Below are 4,069 nucleotides of genomic sequence, written 5' to 3'. Positions count from 1 at the left end.
TTCATTTTTGTTTATAGTTCTTTGTTTTTGTTTGTTGCTGCTGCTGGTTTGCTTGTTGTTGTTGCTGTTGCGATTTTTTGCCGATAAGAAAGATTTTTTAAGCGATGAGATGCTGAAGTTGTTGCTGTTGTGTTTGTTTTGTTGGTGAGTTTTTTCCGATGTGGATCGCTTGTATTGTTGATGTTGTTGCTGTTGTTGTTTGCTGTTGGTTGATGTTTCCACCGTTGAAAAGTATCGCTTTATGCCTGTGATTGTTTTATTGAATTTGTTGTTGTTGATGCTGCATTTTTTTGAACGGTCTATATCGAAGTCGTTTTTGCTGTTCTTAATGTTGTTGGAGGTTACAATAATGTTAGCGTTGTTGCGGCCGTTGTTGATGTTTTTGTTGTTGTTATTATTGTTGTTGTCATTATTGTTGTTGTCTGATGTTTGTTTAGAGAATCTTTTACGATAAGACTGGGGACTGGGAAAAGAAAATGGATCGTCGTTGTCGTACTGTTGTTGTTGCTGCTGCTGCTGTTGTTGTTGCTGCTGCTGCTGTTGTAGTTGTTGTGGTTGCTGCTGCTGCTGTTGTAGTTGTTGTGGTTGCTGCTGCTGTTGTAGTTGTTGTGGTTGCTGCTGCTGTTGTAGTTGTTGTGGTTGCTGCTGTTGTTGTTGCTGCTGATGTTGTTGTGGTTGTTGTGGAGGAAAACTGTTATCGATGTATATGGCGTCAATTATTATATTGCACTTTTTAACGGTTTTGTCTGTTGTTGTATTTATTGCATCATTAGTTTTGAAATTCAAGATGTTGTTGTTGTTGCTGTTGTTGTTGATGTTGTCGTTATTGTTGCTGTTATTGTTGATGTTGTTGTCGCTGTCGTTGTTGTTGTAGCTGTTGTAGCTGTTGTTGTTATTGTTGATGTTGTTGTCAAGCTCTTGAAAATTTGACAAGTCACTTGCCGTATAATCATCATCACTGTTGTTAATAATTCTGATATGTTTATTATTATCACTGTTGTTATTATTATTATTATTTTCATCACATATTTTATCACGAAGACTATCATTACCATTGTTAACTCTAACAACAACAACGTCATCTCTATCAGCACTATCAGTATTATTGTTATTGTTGTTGCTGTTGTATTTTTTATTGTTTCCGTTCGTTTTATCAACACAATCATTAGCGGAATGAATAACCGGTGATGATGATGATTGTTGTTGTTGTTGTTGCTGTAAGGGTAATAGTTGTTGAAGTTGTTGTTGCTGTGGTAGTAGTTGTTGTTGTTGTTGTTGATGTAATGGTAGTAGTTGTAGTTGTTGTTGAGGCTGTTGTTGATGCAATGGTAGTTGGTGAGGTTGTTGTTTGCCGCCAATGTTCGTCTTATTAGCGATGGGTTTCCTGATGACGTCATCGTCTGTTGATGATGACGTCGACATGACCGTCGACAGATTCGATTTCTGCGTGCAGTAGTTATTATTATCATAATTCTCCACCACAATCTTCTGACCGAGGGTCAAGCTGATGGACGGGCGATGTGCCATGTTCATGCCGATGTTCGTAATCGTCTGTCCAGCCACTGAAACAATGCTCGTCATCTTTTTATATTTCTGCTCCGATTTTGCGGCCATCCTCAGGGCGACCCGGTATATACCGGCGTACAAGATGCACATTATTATGAGCGTAATCCAGAAGTATCCGACTTGGAGACCGCAGTTGAATAGCGCACTCTCCATGTATTGAACGTAACATTTCTTCTCACCAACCGTCCTCTCGCCGACAAAATACTGCCAGCCAAATATTGATATAAAAAATACTAGAGACGGTAATAGCCAAGTAACCGCTATCATCAGCAGCACCTTCCTTTCGGTCCGCCAGCCTCGGTATTTGGCCGGTATGGTTACCGAACAGAACCGATCTATGGTGATACAAAAAACGGTATATATCGATGCGAGACAAACGGTATAATCTATGGAAAGCCACAAATCGCACATATTCGGACCGAGAACCCAGCTCTCGCCGGCCAGAAGGTACTGCGTATAAAATGGCATCGATACCGAACCGATTATTAAATCGCTAACCGCCAGAGATGCTATGAAATAATTCGTCGGTTGTCGAATAGTTCGATCGATTATGAAGGAGAGAATGACAATTATATTACCGAGAACCGTAATTAAACTCGTGCAAGTTGCTAACGAGCCTAGAAGGATCATCTGCCAGAGAGGAAGGACCTGTAGCGAGGAGTTTGATGTTGACGACGACAAGTTGTTACTGCTGCTGTTGAACATGCAAGCCGCGTACGACGACTCGTTCAAATGTGTTGGACTGCTGTTGTACGTGTTGTTCGAGAACTGATTTCGAATGCTGTAGTAACATGGATTGAACGTTGTTGTTGTCGTTAGTGAGAAGTTGAAGAAGTTGTAGTTGTTGTAGTAGTTGTAGTTGCTGTCGAGGTCGGAGCCAACTTCACCGCGGTCAAACAACGACAAATTCATCTCATTGAAGTAATCGTAAAAAAATTCTCGCAAGTTTTTCAGACTGCCACCACCACCATCATCATCGTCATCATCATTATTATCATTATTATTATTGTTGTTGTTGTTTTTATTATTGAAATCATTATCATTTTTTTCTAGATCATCATCAGCACTGCCTTCGTACGAGTAACTCATTTTATTTTGCATCATGACCATTTTTTGTTTCTCTTCGCTCGTTATATAAACTCTGAAAATAATTGAAAAGTGTGAATAATGACTGTGTGTGCGTGTGCGTGAGTAAATGTTTGTACGTGAGTGTGTGTATGAGAGAGAGAGAGAGAGAGAGAGAGAGAGAGAGAGAGAGAGAGAAAGAGAGAAAGTTTGTGTGTTGTGTGTGTGTAAAATTATTGGTTATATTCAAATCTGCTACTATCAATGTTTATAAATACCCACGAAACACATATATTCGAACCCTCAGACGTATGAACAACAAACGATTAAACGAACGAACAACAAAAGAAAAAACAAATGAACAAACAAACAAGCAAACGAACGAACGAACAAACGAACGAACAAAAAAAGGAGCAAACGAACAAAGAGATAGAGCATTGAATGAAAATATGAATGAATGAAATAAAAACCAATGAACTTACAAATAAATGAACGAACGAACGAATGAATGAATGAACGAACGAATGAATTAATGAATAAATAAAATAATTCATAAATGAATGAGCGAACGAATGAATGAATGAACAAATGAAAAAACTGGAAATAAAGTTTTTCCATGTGTTATTCCAAGAATTGAATGGAATATTTTTAATGAGAAAAAGGAAATGTGTAATTATATGGAAAGTTTCAGCTGTTGAAAGTAATGATGAAAGTAATTGTAACCATAATAATAATAATAATAATAATAATAATAATAATAATAATAATAATAATAATAATAATAATAATAATAATAATGTGAACTCTCTTTTATTTCTATAAAAATATGAAATATAGTAAAATGAGATAAAAGTCTAATTAAAATCTAATAAAATAAAATAAAATAGATAAATTGATTTAAATTAAATTAAATACAATAGTATTCTACGATGCTCATCATTTGAAATAAACGAGTACAACGAGATATGATTAGTTTTAAACGAACAGTTCAATTTTTATTGCGTTCACAGTAGATGGCATAAGATGATGGTATTACAGAGTTAATAAGGTTATTATAAAATTGATCTGACCAAATGTTATTGATTAATGATAAATTTAAAAAATTGCAAAAGCCCAATGTTGAAATTTCAAAAGTATTAACTATTATTTTCAGGTGTATTGAATTGTCATGCAAATTATTTTTGAGATTTTTTGAGTATTTGATGGTTTTATATTTTTTTGAGTTGAGTAGGTTGGATTCATGGCAGACCGTCAGCTCTAATATTTCTATTGTGATGTCACGAAGTATTGCGATGTCAGGACGTAGGGATTTGAAGAGACAAGACACTGGAGGGATCCCATCATAGTCCACATCTGCATATATCGAAACCTCTGGACCCGCGCATGCTTTCAACCTTTCTATAATTATGTTTAAAATTTTGTTGTGACGCATTGTGAA

General features: G+C 36.1%; 1 protein-coding gene across 1 annotated transcript; it reads right to left on the bottom strand.

The window, feature by feature from the left end:
- Nucleotides 1-1,560: 1,560 nt before the first annotated feature.
- Nucleotides 1,561-2,196, bottom strand: HELRODRAFT_90727 (hypothetical protein; the record flags this gene model as incomplete). Its single annotated transcript, XM_009032771.1, has 1 exon — nt 1,561-2,196. A coding segment is annotated over one exon (636 nt), but the record flags the coding sequence as incomplete, so codon positions are not given.
- Between the last annotated feature and the right edge of the window lie 1,873 nt (nt 2,197-4,069).

The sequence above is a fragment of the Helobdella robusta genome, assembly GCF_000326865.2.
Source record: "Helobdella robusta unplaced genomic scaffold HELROscaffold_88, whole genome shotgun sequence".
Classification (NCBI taxonomy): domain Eukaryota; kingdom Metazoa; phylum Annelida; class Clitellata; order Rhynchobdellida; family Glossiphoniidae; genus Helobdella; species Helobdella robusta.
Note: the sequence above shows the minus strand (reverse complement) of the source record. Positions and strands in the feature narration are given on the sequence as shown.